Genomic DNA, 15,535 nt, shown 5'->3' on the forward strand with positions numbered 1-15,535 from the left:
GGTGGCTCAAGTGCCAACTGCAGGTCTGGCTCGGTTGGAACAGGGTCTGGGACACAGAACACAAGCTGGGGAGGGGAACGAACTGGGGGCAGTGCAATGAGCATGGGCACCAATGCTAGTTAGGCCGGAGGTGTTAAGGGTTCTCCTGTGGGATTACCCTAATAAGGCAGATGGGGCATATTTGTGGGAGGGGTTTACTGTGGGATTTCGGATCCCCTTTGTGGGGAGTAGGACTCATGTGATGTCAAAAAAATTAAAGTCAGTAACTGGGATGGGACATATTGTTCAAAAGAAGATTATACAGGAATTAAAGGAGGGCAGGGTGGCTGGGCCAATTACCCATAGAAAACTTGAGGGTTTCCCTTCTGGGTTTGGTCCCCAAGAAGACTCGAGAGACATACCAATTAATTCATCACCTGTCTTACCCACGAGGTGGCTCTGTTAATGATGGGATAGATTTGGCACTACGTTCCGTGCGTTATTCCTCCATTGACGAAGCAGTTTGTATGGTTAGGGCTTGTGGCCCAGGGGCACTAATGGCTAAGTGCAATATCAAATCTGCTTTTCGACTGCTGCCAGTTTACCCATTGGACTTTGAGCTCTTGGGTTTCTTTTTTGAGGGACAATTTTATTTTGACAAGGCTATGCCCATGGGCTGTTCGGTATCCTGTTCAGCATTTGAAAAATGTAGTACAATGTTGCACTGGGCAGTGATGTGGGCAGTGGGACTATGCCAAGTAGTGCATTATTTGGATGATTTTTTGTTTGCAGGATAAGCCGGGTCAAATGAGCGTGTTCACCTATTGAACATATTTCAGGTCCTGGCTAAACAGTTGGGGGTACCCCTAGTGGAAGAAAAAACAGGCTACATTGACCTACTTGGGGATCGAGCTGGACAGCAGGGAGGGCATATCGTGGCTCCCTCAGGATAAGCTTCACGAGCTATTGGGATTGCTCAGGAGAGCAGTAGGAGCCAAGAAACTCACTGCAAGATCTGCAACCTATTCTGGGGCACCCGAACTTTGTCTGCAGGGTTGTTGCCCCAAGGAGGGCATTTTGTGCCCGGATGGCAGCAGCAAGTGTGGGCATAGCCAGGTCACACCATTACATACGAGCCACTAGAGAGATGAAGGAGTCACTTTAATGGGGTATCATTGCGGAGGGCAGAATGGCTATTACAAGGGGTTTAAAAATCCATTCGGATGCTGCAGGGGATACAGGTTTTGGGGAGTTTTATCAAGGCAGGTGGTGTGCCCAGAAAAAGCCTGCCATCTGGACGCAAAAAGGGGGTGGTGCGTGATCTGACTTTCTTGGAATTTTTTCCCATTTTCGTTGCGGTGGTTATTTGGGGACCGGAGCGGGCTAATAAAAGGGTGTGTTTCTGGTGTGACAATATGGCAGTGGTACAGGTTATCAATCACCAAACTTCCAGATCGCACAGGGTTATGAAGTTGGTGAGGGCATTTGTTCTACAATGTTTAAACCTCAGCATCTGTTTTTTTCCCACGCACGTGCCGGGCATGGATAATGGCATAGCAGATGCCTTGTCTCGTTTCCAGTTTGACAGATTTCATGAGCTTGCACCAGGAGCTAGCAACGAATCCGAGCAGATGCCGCTGGCTCTATGGAACCTCGGCATATGATGTAATCGGTGGCATGGAGATTCTTGGCTCCGGGCACACAGCTGAGCTATGCAAGACATTGTTTTTTAATGAGTTCTTTCAATTTAAGGGTGCTTTTCACCTATACTGCCCACCACGGATGGCGGTTGTTGCGGTACCTGGTCGAGGACAGCTCACCTGCTGGCACCTGGCATGGTGCAAGGGACAATGGGTTCTTTTGGGAGAATGGGGCTTCACTTATTGGGGCTGCTATACAAGAGGCCATTGGGAGATGTCTGGGAACCAAGCAAATTGCTGGTGCTTCCTGGCGAATGTCCAGTGCAGGTTCTCCATAGGGAAGGCATCCAGTGACCAGATAAATGGCCTGGTAAAGGACTTAAAAGGAGGTGCTGGATAAAGGAACAGAATGGGTGAGGGAAGTTGGGGACTCCTATGATTGGTACGGCAGGGAGCCAACCCCTCTCCCCGTTCTCATAGCCACCTTAACCTCCTATGAGGGGGGTGGATGGTAAGTTCCAAGCCACGGGTTGGAAAATGAAGGGGGGCTGGTGGAAGCCCCAGGTAATGATTTGAATAAACATGGATTTGCCTGCACTGTACACTTTATCTGCCAGCATCTATATGGTAAAGTTGCGGCCTGATTAAATTCTATATCAAGTGTCTCCTTTCCTTCTTTCTTTATATCCAGACAATAATAGACCATTCATTTCATACAATGGACCCCAAAGATACTTAAAAATTTAATCAATAAGGTCTCCCAAGGATAGTGCAGGAAATTGCCATATCTTTCTCAATAGCAATGATAAGAAATCTTTAATTTGAAGTGAGAATGCCTTACTAAACAGAAATGGTACTAAGGCAAAATTGAGGAAGATATGAAGCTTATCTTTAGTTCGTGTTACTGTGTGTGAAAAAGAAAAGACTGTCCCAACGAAGTGTTAAGACTGGTGCAGAAGACAGTTCCATGCAGGTAACAAGTTGGATTAATTGGCAAGTGCCTAAGAAAACACCCAGTGTCAGAAACTATCAAGGCAGTTGCTTGTATGAAGCTTGACAAAATTGGGATGTGGCAAGACTAGGCAATGATACAGTTGGGACGTGGCAAGATTCAGAAAATGGGTTGGGGTGACCTCTGGGCTGCCTTAGGATTCAAACAGAGGAGTCTGACTATGTTGGAGAGAAGGGTTAAACATACCAGAGCAAGTCCTGAGTAAAGTGTTGTTTTTTTTTTAATTTTACTCTAACAAACTCCCTGACTTCACTGATTTAAGGACCTCAGGATTTGGCCCATTATATTTTGGCAGTATGGAGAGCTTTAGCTGTGGTTATGGAATGGACAGAGACTTTCTGATAGGACTACAGGTTAAAAAGGAAACAGCACTTGGAGGTTTAATCCCACCACAGCTACATTTTACTCCATGTTCCGGGACAAAGAGGAGGAAGTCAAGGGTAGATGGGAGAGAGGCTGAGTAGTGTTCCAGAGAGATATTGAGGAGTGTCATGTGCGCATAGGGAAGGGGAGTCCAAAGCAGTAGTAAGGTGGAGGGAGGCAATATAACAGTGATCAAGAAAAGGGAAGAAAAACAGCCCAACTGGCAGTTAAAGGGGAAGATAGGGCATGGTGGGAGAGGAGAGGAGAGGCATATCAGGAGGCATCGTTAGTGGTACAATAAGTTTGTATGCAAATTTTCTTAATATGAAGAGATGCATATCATCAAACCAGTTGACTTTGTGTATCATCAAGTTTTCCAAACAATCCATTACCTCTTCTTTAGATGTTTCTATAAAATCTAATTGTCCAAACGTCTTTTCATTATTTTTCTTCTTGAAGCCATATTTTAAAAATGATTTCAGTATCCCATCCGTGTCTGCATTATCATTAATTGTATTACTCTCCTCACTTTCTCTGTAATACTATTCCCTCACCTGCTATTTTTTATAAAATGACTTGTTATTCCTTCTAACTGTTTTGTATAGCATTAAGATGTTTTGCTCTTCTCTATTAAGGTTAACCTACAAATTTTAATTGTCTTTTTGTATTCTTTTTCCTTTACCCCTTGGATTCCAGGGGATAGGAGATTTTTGAGGGGAGTTGACTTTTTAAACTGAGATCTTTGAGCAGCCCCTTGTGAAGTTACATTGGATGCTATTTGTTTGCAGACTCCTCTTTCAGAGAAATTGTCTGTTGTGTCTTAGTTCTGCTGCTTTTTCAGATTCCACAGCCTTATTCCACATGTTGATTTTCATAATTGCTCTAATCTGACTTTACTCAAATACTTAGTTCCTCAACACTTCATTTTCTGAAATCTACTACCCTTGAATTGCTTCATTATGTACACATATCTTGTACCGCGTCATTCCTTGTACTAGCTAAATTGACGTGATTCGTGGTTTCTGGTTTCAAGCTTCTCTACCATTCTCAACCAGTTCCTCTCTGCTGGTAAGAAGTAAATACAGGATGCCTCTCCTGTACTCACAGGTCCCACTTTTTACATCATAAAATTGTTTCTTTTTATGTAGAAAACAGCTTTGATGCATGTTTGACTTCACTTTCTGCCCAACAAATCTATAGGAATGTAAATTCTCCCATAAGGGTGGTATCCCATGGTTTCCAGTTGCCTGAGAATTGGGCCATACATTTGTCACTCTCATTTTCATCTGGTCCTTGCAGATGCTTGTTGTTTCTCATTTATTTTTCTTTCTTTGTAGCCTAATCCAAAGAACTTCACCACCATTCTCTTCACTGTCAAATTGTGCTTTGGTGGCATTGTAAATAATATAAAGTATAGCAACACCCTTCCACCTCTTCTTTAGAGCTTTTTGGCAATTAATTCAGTTTTAATGTTCATAAAAAAAATTGCTTGAAAATGATCACAAATCTCATTCATTTTCCAAGAACACTAACTCCATAGCAATAAGCAGTTTTTAAATTTATTTTTGTTCTGTATTTGTTACCTTTTATACAGAGATGCTTGATCATATGCCATAGAGAAGGAGGGAAAGTTTTCTTAGGCAATGTTAAAGACATCTGAATGAATTTATCATTTGGTGTTTAAATATTTAAAAACTTTCCACATGAAGCCAGTATATATTTTTATATCCAATGTTGTTTTGATGAGCATTCAGGACATATTTTTATAATTTCTTTTAAATCCCTCATGCTAATTTAATTTTTTAGGTTTGTTTATTTTTGTCCTTGAAGTGTAGTACAGATTTGTTTTCAGTATAATTATACTGCACATTTATTATCTTTTAGCTGCTTGTAGAATAGACACTCAGAAGACAATACAAACTGTACATATCAGTATGCATGTTAATTGAGCATCAAAAGGACAAAAAAATGCATTAAATAAGAAGAGTTGGATTAAAAAAATTTGTTAAAAAATAACAACAAAAACAACCCACCAGGAAAAATCTTGTTGAATCTTAAGATTAGAGTCAGAGTTCCTGCTTTGAAATGTTGGTATATGGAACTGACTGGGTATTAACTGCATTATTCTTATTTTTAGTAGTGAATTTGTTATTCTCTCCTAGACCAATGTGTTTAGTAATGAGTTCCCAGTTGTGAGGTTGTTGTCTCATAATCAGATGGATTTGACCTGATTCTACAATTTGCTCCATGTGAGTAGCTCCCTGTGCCCAAAACCTCATTGATTTCAATAGAGCTCCATGTGAGCAAACACCCACATGGAGCTGGTTGTTTGGTTCAGGCCTTAATTTATCTGGCTGCATCTTTGTCCCATCTGCTTCTTGCCCATTTCGTAATATACCTTTTACAGCATTGCTAATAATGTATTTAGTGCCCACTTGGAAGTTGGGGTGGAGAGGAATTAAGCTTGTATGAAATCAGTATACCAGGAAATTATTATACTTTCTTGATATTCATTAAATGTAAGTATGTGGGGTTCATCCAAAATCCATTGAAGTCAATTAGGAATCTTTCCATTGATTTCAGTGAGCTTTAGATCAGACCCTGTGTGTGAGATTTTTACAAAATTCTGCAGAAGTAGGAAATAGGGAATAAACTGCTAATTTGATTTTCTGATTTATGTTAATTGTGCTGACTTGCCTTGGAGTAAGGCCTCTTAAAATGAGATTTTCAGCTGTTGAAAAGGCTATATTGAAAAACAACAGCTGAAGAAGTTGAAAGTAGAGTTCAGATTAATAATTTTGTTTGATATATTCTTTATATGAAACATTCAGTTCTTGTTTTCTCTTGATCACAGACAATCTATCACAACAAGTTTGTGTTACCACTGATATGAAAGAAGATGCTGTGCAGTTAGGTTTTCTCCTTCATGAAACTCTGAAAAACGAAGTAAAAGTAAGTACTTGTACATAAGAACGGCCGTACCGGGTCAGACCAAAGGTCCATCTAGCCCAGTAACCTGTCTACCGACAGTGGCCAATGCCAGGTGCCCCAGAGGGAGTGGACCAACAGGCAATGATCAAGTGATCTCTCTCCTGCCATCCATCTCCATCCTCTGTCAAACAGAGGCTAGGGACACCATTCCTTACCCAGCCTGGCTAATAGCCGTTAATGGACTTAACCACCATGAATTTATCCAGTTCTCTTTTAAACGCTGTTATAGTCCTAGCCTTCATAACCTCCTCAGGTAAGGAGTTCCACAAGTTGACTGCGCTGCGTGAAGAAGAACTTCCTTGTATTTGTTTTAAACCTGCTGCCTATTAATTTCATTTGGTGACCCCTAGTTCTGGGAATAAGTAAATAACTTTTCCTTATCCACTTTCTCCACATCACTCATGATTTTATGTACCTCTATCATATCCCCCCTTAGTCTCCTCTTTTCCAAGCTGAAGAGTCCTAGCCTCTTTAATCTCTCCTCATATGGGACCCGTTCCAAACCCCTAATCATTTTAGTTGCCCTTTTCTGAACCTTTTCTAGTGCCAGTATATCTTTTTTTAGATGAGGAGACCACATCTGTACGCAGTATTCGAGATGTGGGCATACCATCGATTTATATAAGGGCAATAATATATTCTCAGTCTTATTCTCTATCCCCTTTTTAATGATCCCTAACATCCTGTTGGCTTTTTTGACCACCTCTGCACACTGCGCGGACATCTTCAGAGAACTATCCACAATGACTCCAAGATCTTTTTCCTGACTTGTTGTAGCTAAATTAGCCCCCACCATATTGTATGTATAGTTGGGTTTATTTTTTCCAGTGTGCATTACTTTACATTTATCCACATTAAATTTCATTTGCCATTTTGTTTCCCAATCATTTAGTTTTGTGAGATTTTTTTGAAGTTCATCACAGTCTGCTTTGGTCTTAACTATCTTGAGCAGTTTAGTATCATCTGCAAACTTTGCCACCTCACTGTTTACCCCTTTCTCCAGATCATTTATAAATAAGTTGAATAGAATTGGTCCGAGGACTGACCCTTGGGGAACACCACTAGTTACCCCTCTCCATTCTGAGAATTTACCATTAATTCCTACTCTTTGTTCCCGGTCTTTTAACCAGTTCTCAATCCATGAAAGGACCTTCCCTTTTATCCCTTGACAACTTAATTTACATAAGAGCCTTTGGTGAGGGACCTTGTCAAAGGCTTTCTGGAAATCTAAGTACACTATGTCCACTGGATCCCCCTTGTCCACATGTTTGTTGACCCCTTCAAAGAATTCTAATAGATTAGTAAGACACGATTTCCCTTTACAGAAACCATGTTGACTATTGCTCAACAGTTTGTTTTTCTATGTCTGACAATTTTATTCTTAACTATTGTTTCGACTAATTTGCCCGGTACCGACGTTAGACTTACCGGTCTGTAATTGCCGGGATCACCTCTAGAGCCCTTTTTAAATATTGGCATTACATTAGCTAACTTCCAGTCATTGTGTACAGAAGCCGATTTAAAGGACAGGTTACAAACCTTAGTTAATAGTTCTGCAACTTCACATTTGAGTTCTTTCAGAACTCTTGGGTGAATGCCATCTGGTCCTGGTGACTTGTTAATGTTAAGTTTATCAATTAATTCCAAAACCTCCTTTAGTGACACTTCAATCTGTGACAGTTCCTCAGATTTGTTACCTAGCATATGTGTTAGTAATCTTACTAATAGCCTGTTTCTGGTTGCCATCAACTCTTAAGGAAATGGACCAAATTTCACCATTGTGTTAAAGACAGTATCCAAGGCCCTCTGTGCCACTAGAATAATTTAAAAGGGGAAAGGAAACTAATCAGCTATTCTGCCTCCAATTTCAAACATGTGTCTTGCCAAAACTTTGAAAAGTGTGTTACTGGCACTCAGCACTTGAAAAATATATCCTCAATTTGTTTGAGACAGCTTTGCCACTCTAGTCCATAATAGCAAACATGTTAGCATTCACTTAGCATTTGTGCTCACTTCTACATGTAAAGTCTAAAGAATCATTGACTACACTATAGATAGATAGATTTCTCTGATTATTCAATTAATTTACCTCTCCAGAGGACAGATTGTGATGAGAGATTCCAAAAGCCAATACCAACAGAAAAAACACTTCAAAAATGATATCAATGAACTGAAGGAAATGCAAATAACAACTTTTCTGAGAGAATTCCAAGAATTACTTAATCTCATGCAAAGTAGTACCTCCCACAATGATTTTTAACCAGAACTTTATAATAAAATATGTGACTAATAAATTAATGTTGTTACTGAAAGACACTTTTCACTACACACATATCTATTACTGTAAAAAAACTAGGTCAACAACTTTTCCTATTCATTGCAATTGTTAATTTATTCATTGCCATGTTAAAACAAGTAAATTTATAAGGAGACTAAAGATGTTTCCCTCTTTGTGCTTGAAAATTATGCACTGTTGGTTCCTCAGACCTGGTCCTCTCCTATGCAGAGATTGCCAATTGTGATGAATATGGCTAAGTTGTATACAAGTTTTGTGATTAAATAAATATCCACAAGGGACTAGATTGAAAATATTAAATTCATTTCACTTGGGATGTAGGCCAGGTTCACTAATTAGCCTTTCAGGGGTGACGGGCTAGTGCATTAATCACAGCACTGTTTAGTCCCCTAGAATGGTATTAATTATGTATATATTTAATAAAGTTCAACTGTAGTATTTTAACTAGTTTTTATGGATGACTGGTGCATGGGTATTAATGTTTTTTTTATAAAAACGGAAATTGAAGAAAGTTGAAACCGTAACATAGGTGGCAAGGTAAGTAGGAAAAATGTGTTTTCGCTAAAAATAGTGTTTTCTATACAATTTATTCATTTTATGTTAGGTTCATTTATCAAGGTTGTTTAAAATTTCCATCTTATGAATCAAAATGGCACGTTTGTAATCATTTTCTATAACTGAAAGCTAATTGCTCCTAAATCCAGTAATGATTTGGCAAGACCTCTTATCTCCATCCATTTAGTCACATAAGCATACTCTACTCATCAGGTGTTATTTGTGCATGTTGTTTACTGACCAAGTGTTATCAAATCTTAGCTCAAAACACCAGCTCATATCCCTCAGAATTTTTAAAAACATTTTTATTCAAAATACTGGCACACAGACTGAAAAACAGCTCCATTTGGTTGCTGCATTTCTTATTTGCTGCTGAACTGGAAACCTAAGAGTCAATGCTTCCTAGCTCAGTAACTTGTGGGTGAACTGCAGAATATCTTTTAGAAAGGCATCCAGTCTTGATATAAAGATTTCAAAGATGGAGAATCCACCACATCTTTTGGTAATTTGTTCTGATGGTTAATTACCTACTGTTAAAAAATGGTTTTCTATTTTGAAAGTCTAACCTCAATTTCCAGCCATTGGATTTTGTTATGCTCTTGTCTGCTAGGCTGACACATGCTTTTCTATCAGATAATTTCTCTTCATGTAAGTGTTTAGATTGTAATCAAATAACCTCTTAACCTTCTTTTCGATAAGCTAAATAGATTGATCTCTTAAGTCTCATTTTCAGGCATGTTTTCCAGTTCGTAAATCATTCTTGTGGCTCTTCTCTGAGCCCTCTCCAATTTTTCAAATTCCATTTTTTCAAGTGTTGACATCAAAACTGTACATGATATTGCAGTAGTAATTTCATCAGTGTCATATTGTGAAGGTATAAGAGATACCATTCGACTGAGGCAAAAGGCCAGCAACTGGCTGCTGCACCTGGGAAAAGACCTGCAGCTTAACTGGCTGATCCTCATAAAAGGAGGAACAGGAAATGGAGAGGGGGAGCTGCCATAGGCTGGAGCTACTGGTATGAGGAACTGTTCCCAGAAATAAAAAATGGACTGAAGGGAGACTGTGGGAAATCCTGTTATCAAAAAGGCTCTGAGGTAAGAGCCAGGAACTTTGGTTGAGGAACTTATGGGGAGTGAGGGACAGACTTGGGGAAGTTTTGATCTCATTGTTGAGAAGACTGGAAACTATGTTGTCTGGGCTTGGTGAGAAGGTTCCAGGCAGAATTTCCCCAGGGAGGGCACTGGTTCAGCATGAGCAAGCCAGGATCCAGCAGGAAGAGGACGTTATAGGACAGGCCCCATTCTCTTACGCATATACAGCAGTAATATAACCCACCTACTGCTATTTGATGTTCATGTTTATACACTCAAGTATCACAACAGCTCTTTTGTGAAAGTATCTCACTGGGAGCTCATATTGTCTTGTTTAGCCACTTTAACCCCTAAGTCCTTTTCAGAATAACTGCTTTCCAGGATACAGTTCCCCATCCCATGCCTGCATTATTTGTTCATAGATGTATGATCCTATATTTGTCCATGTTGAACTACATGTTGTTTGATCCCAGCTTACCAGCATTCAGATTGTCTTAACTAACGTGTCCTTATCTATCACCTAACCAATCTTTGGGTCATAGAAAACTTTATCAGTAATGATTTCTTCCAGATCATCAATAAAAATGTTAAATAAAGTTGCCCAAGAACTGAACCCTACGGGATTCCTAATGTAATGTTCTCAGTCTCCAAGGTTCGATGCTCAGTTTGTCTCATCTTTCCTGCCTGCCTCAAGGAGTGAGTGCTGTCTTGGCCATGAATTGGGACAGAACAAGGAGTAATGGTCTCAAGTTGCAGTGGGGGAGGTGTAGGTTGGATATTAGGAAAAACTTTTTCACTAGGAGGGTGGTGAAGCACTGGAATGGGTTACCTGTGGAGGTGGTGGAATCTCCTTCCTTAGAGGTTTTTAAGATCAGGCTTGACAAAGCACTGGCTGGGATGATTTAGTTGGGGATTGGTCCTGCCTTGAGCAGGGGGTTGGACTAGATGACCTCCTGAGGCCCCTTCCAAACCTGATATTCTATGATTCTGAGGGGGGTGGGGGAAGAGAAAAAGAATGATAGAATGCAGATTTTAAAGTATTTATTGAAAAAATGGTCCTCAAGAGAAATTCAAAGTGTTAATCACTGTATATAGAAACTTAAAAATCCTCAACCCTAAAAACAGCCTCTACATCTCTAACCTTCCATCTGTCTATTGGAAACAATGGAACTTGCCATTCCAAGGCTGAAGCTTACAGGGGTTGGAGGCAGGGCATTCTCAGTAGCAGGCGACTTGCTCTTTCCAGCAATACCACTTAAACTTGAATCTGGCCATGATGATAAAGATTTGAAGAATACACCTTTTTGTCCACGTTTTTTCAACTGATACAGTGTCCTGGCTTTTAGTTGTCTCAGCAGATCTGGCTCTGCCCCCTCTCTTAAGCTGCAGGGAGTGTTTTTGAGTTGCATATTTAGAATGTTAATTGTGAATTTTAAGCCATGTAAAATGCTCACAGACACTGCAGTGGTGGCGGCTTTAAAAGAGTGAGTAGTAATACTGTTCTGAGTTTGTATATTGATACAATATCTGTTTGCTTTTTCAGCAGGCTAAAGGTAAATCAGTGTTTCTATGTAAAAATGATAATCGTCTACAGAAAATCTTTTTAGGACAATGCTACAATTTTATTTGCATAAATGTGAGTATTATGGACAAATATGCTAATTATGCACTTCACATTTAAGAAATTTATTGATTTTTACAATAAATCAACAACTCACAATAAGTTTTTGTGGGTAATGTGTTTTGAACAATAAATAGTAAAATCAATATTGCCACATGGGAATCTCACTCCTGAGGTTTGTATTTCTAGTGTGTGACAGGCCCAGAAATTCCCTTATCTTTCAAGAGTCATAGACAATTGAGACACTTGTAGTTGAATATGTGCCCTTCCTACCCCCATTCTTGTACTCACTCCAGTCACAAGCACCTTGTAAAGCAGCCAGTGAATTATTGCATAGGAGGGATAAAGAGTTCTTATAAATCACCAGTTGAAACAAATAAACTGCAAAGGATCATAGGGTTGATAGCATATTTCTTTGATTCTTGTTGTGCTATCTCAGAAACAGAGTATTCAGGCTGAAGTTATCATTGGAATACAATTTTGTATTCCTGGGGGGATTCTACTCCAAAAAATTCAAAATTCTACAAAATTCTGCATATTTTATTTGTCAAAATAATGCAATGTAATCACACCAGTTTCAATTGTTTTGGTAATTTATTTAAACTACAATACAGAAAAAAGTCACAATAACTATTCAGCATTTCCTAAACACGTAAAAGTTAAGTTACAAACACTTGGTTACTAATACCCTGCATTCCAGTTATAATCCTGGATTTTCATTTAAATTACATTACAGAACACCAAACAGGAAAAAAAAAAAAAAGAAAAGAAACAAAAAATGTAATGTCATTTTAAATTGCTCAGACTTTCACACATTAAAGTGATACAGTTTTGCTAATCATTATCCTGGACCTGGCTGGGTACTTTGGGAAGTGGTTGGTTCTAGTTGTCCTGACATTTTATTGACTGCTTGGTAAATGTTTTATTTGCCCTTAAAGTCTTTTTTTTTTTTTTTTTTTAAATGGGTAAATAAAATAAATCCTGAGCTGTAATCTAACTCCATTGTGCCACTTTGGCACAGGAAAAAAGTGAGAAAACACATAGATCTTCCTAGTTGAGGATTCCCTTAATGTCATTTATAATAAAGCTCCTTTACATCACTCTGGCAATGTAGGGGCATTAAAACTTTCACAGGTTTTATGCTCCTGGGGGAATTGACTGAGAATGGGAACAGTTAACTAACAATAGGAACATTAACAATGTTACTTTGTAGGCAGACTGCTACAGGGGCGCAGAATTATGTCAGGAGTAAATTTGAGACTCCCTGTAATGTATGCTTCCACAGAGATTGTAGTCCACTGAGATTGCCTCATGTGGCAATGTGACTGGTTCAAAATGTTGTTGTGGCCATCAAACTCAGCATCCATCACATGGTCTGTGCTGGTACCTACTGGCTCTGACAAGTCCATTCCACTAAACCTCTGGTTAGGATCCTGTACTGGAGCAGGAAGGGTTTAAGTTGAACCACATCTAGATTCCAGTTTTGTCACTTATATGCCTTAGAATGTAGCAGAATTCATGACCGCATGCTGTATATGGCTATAATTTCACCAATCCAAAGTATTACAAATAAAAGAGGTATATTAAGGGTGTATTTCCCTTTCCGGTGGATAAAAGAACCTTTCACTGCACTTTGTGAATTAGGCTTTGCTTTATTTTCTTTTGGTAACTTTAAAATTTCCTTTTATTTAGGCTAAAAAATCTGACATTAAAGAAACCCAGCAATTAGTGGATATACTTGAAAATGCAAGAATTTCTGTCTTACATCCAGTTGTTCTCATTTCGGTAGGTTAACTTATATAAGTTTAATGTAATAAACCTCTAATCAAATATAAAATGGTTTTCTTAGAATCTGTATAATTTATAAAATATTTCATGTGATTTCATGTGATTTTAAATATTTTTAAATGGTGAACTGTAAATGAGATTATAAAAAGTCATTGCACTTCAGCAATATGTACTTAATGCTGCCAGGAGCCAAGCTGAGGCAGATAAAAGGTACAGCATTACTTGAAAATGTACTTTATTTTCTTTAAGGTTTCATGGTGTCTAGTCCTAGTTGGATTTTTAGCTCCCACTGCTTTATTATGCCCTATTCATTCTGGCGATGCTGCAGATTGCATTGAGCTCTGTAAGAGTGTGGAAACAGCCAATCGGGTGTCAGGTAAATGGCATTTTAAGTTATGTTGTGTGGTTTTATCAGTTTTAAAATTATGATAATTTTCTGCCACATGTTTTACAAGGAAATTTGAAAAACTGTGTACAATATAATTTAAAAATGTCATTTACCTACCTGGATCTCTTAAGACCTAATAAATTCAGCTATGGGTAAACTTTCATTAAGTATCAGTCTTTCTAAGTGTATGTATTATCAATATGTATGTGGTTTACATTCTGGTTACATGAGTTATTTGCTACTGCTGCTGAGGATATCTTCAGAGTTTGGGCTGAATGCTCCTTCTACACCTAGAGGGGCAGAGGGATTCATAATGACACAAAATATGAGACAAGAATTTTCCATGCAGTTGAGCAGCTCTGCAAGCCTCTCCTTCTGCTGAACAGCAGTGCATAGTTCTCTGTACTAGTTTTCTGCCTTGCTGAGAGTATGGAGAAAGGGAAGTTTCCAGTTCTACCCAGTTCCAAGGATTATGCTGCTGTATTGTACTTAAAGCTTTTGGTAGCAATAGTGCATCACAACTGACTGTTATTTTAAATATCATTCTTTGAGTAAGGTACTTGCCAACACATAGGTTGATGTTATACATGAAGCCACTGGCAGTAGAATCTCAGCTAGTCTGAGAGGATTGCATTGGCTAGGAGTCAAGAACTCCTGAGTTCTAGTCTCAGCCCTGACAGTCACTTTCTCTGTACCCAGAACAAGTCACTTATCCATTACCAACTAACAGATGTTGTGAATATTTATTAGTTAATGTTTATAAAACACTTTCCAAGTGAATAGCACATCACAAATACTACATCCTTATCTGACCCAAGTGTTCGCTGCAGACAGTGGGCTGGCCTGAATGCTGATCCTTGACACTTGAGAATTTAGTCTTTACTTGCTTATGTACATTTATGAGGAAATTCAGTAGGAACCTCCATGTGAACCAACCTCTTAAGTTTTAGTTGGGTTTCCTCTGTTTACCTATGAGAAATAGAGAAAATCCGGATCTCTCACTCCTGCACCCAATATTTAGGGGCCTCCATAAAAGACTCTTCTTTCTTGCCAACTATTCAGGTATGTGGTAACACAAAATACTTTCCCTCTTGGGCAGAATATTGTTTGCATTATCCCTTGAATAACTGCTTTAATCACTTTATCTACATATAAAGCCCAAGGAGGAGCGAATCTTTATAGAATTATCAATCAGCCAGATAACACTATAACTTTAAAATCTTTTGCAGTAGATGTCATGGCTGTTGTCTGTTATCGGATGGGTATTAAATTCTTTCTTGTCTGGGGTGTAAAATGAAAGGGCTAAGGATTGATAGTAGCAATAATAAAACATTCCAGACCCATGTCAACTTTTCAAGAAAAAATATATGAGAACATAAATTCCTTACAAGAGCTCACTAAGGAAACTTCTGTCAGGGTTCTGCCCTCAAACTACACAGATCTTGATATCTGCCTGCGGTGCAGCACAATCTTTACAGAAGCCCTGTTTCTCTGCCCTGCCTCCCAATCCCAAATTGTTAAACTGTTAATACCTTCTAAGAAGAATAAGATACATTTAATATGTTCTGTTTAGCAATATATATGTTTTTAAACTACGGGATCTGATTCATCTGTTAAATTATTCTCCCAGTACATTCTAAATATCCCTGACCTAGATAGCCTGGGAATAACCTTAATAACAGATACACAAAATTGCCTGTTAATGAAACATATTTTTGATGCACACAAAGTCTCTCTCAAAAGTAGAGCAATGTCCTAAAAATAAATAGACCTCGTGCTAAGCTAAAAAAAAAAAAAAAAAAAAAAAA

The 15,535-nt window shown here is 38.7% G+C and overlaps 1 protein-coding gene across 1 annotated transcript in view; it reads left to right on the forward strand.

The window, feature by feature from the left end:
* CRPPA (CDP-L-ribitol pyrophosphorylase A) overlaps positions 1-15,535 on the forward strand; it is a 181,238-nt gene that overhangs the window by 90,852 nt on the left and 74,851 nt on the right. Inside the window, exons 6-8 of the mRNA XM_026649427.1 lie at positions 5,849-5,946; positions 11,474-11,566; positions 13,244-13,336. Coding sequence (XP_026505212.1) covers positions 5,849-5,946; positions 11,474-11,566; positions 13,244-13,336 — 284 coding nt within the window. The remainder of the gene's footprint in view (positions 1-5,848; positions 5,947-11,473; positions 11,567-13,243; positions 13,337-15,535) is intronic.

The sequence above is a fragment of the Terrapene carolina genome, unplaced genomic scaffold (assembly GCF_002925995.2).
Source record: "Terrapene carolina triunguis isolate 2854851 unplaced genomic scaffold, T_m_triunguis-2.0 Scaffold84, whole genome shotgun sequence".
In the NCBI taxonomy this organism is placed as follows: domain Eukaryota; kingdom Metazoa; phylum Chordata; order Testudines; family Emydidae; genus Terrapene; species Terrapene triunguis.